Source organism: Penaeus monodon, chromosome 20, assembly GCF_015228065.2.
Source record: "Penaeus monodon isolate SGIC_2016 chromosome 20, NSTDA_Pmon_1, whole genome shotgun sequence".
Lineage (NCBI taxonomy): Eukaryota > Metazoa > Arthropoda > Malacostraca > Decapoda > Penaeidae > Penaeus > Penaeus monodon.
Genome location: NC_051405.1, coordinates 40,055,772 through 40,056,084, shown reverse-complemented (window position 1 = coordinate 40,056,084; position 313 = coordinate 40,055,772). Strand labels below are relative to the sequence as shown.

Below are 313 nucleotides of genomic sequence, written 5' to 3'. Positions count from 1 at the left end.
GCCCCATAGCACTCTTTTACTATACAATACTTCATATCAATAAAAAAACTCTTACACATGTTTACGAACAAATAACAACAAATAACAAATAATATTTTCCTCACATATACCACTTGCAATGAACAGTAAACTCACAAAGTACATTTCATACCTCCCTAAATTTTTTTTTTTTTTCGCCTTCCCTCCCCCTATGCTTACTGTGTCTCATAAGAAAGGAAAACTTACTGAAAGTGAATTAGAAGGAAGCTGGCCAAGGTGAGGCTGATGACGGCAGTGGTGGAGATGCCCATGGTGCTCTGGGGAAGGAAAGGCA

The 313-nt window shown here is 38.3% G+C and overlaps 1 protein-coding gene across 1 annotated transcript in view; it reads right to left on the bottom strand.

Annotated features, from left to right (window-relative positions):
• The window catches only part of LOC119585813 (neuroparsin-A-like), a 10,146-nt gene that overhangs the window by 5,431 nt on the left and 4,402 nt on the right, over positions 1-313 (bottom strand). The window contains exon 2 of the mRNA XM_037934533.1: positions 226-296. Within this exon, the coding sequence (XP_037790461.1) occupies positions 226-290 (65 nt within the window). The 5' untranslated portion in view covers positions 291-296. The remainder of the gene's footprint in view (positions 1-225; positions 297-313) is intronic.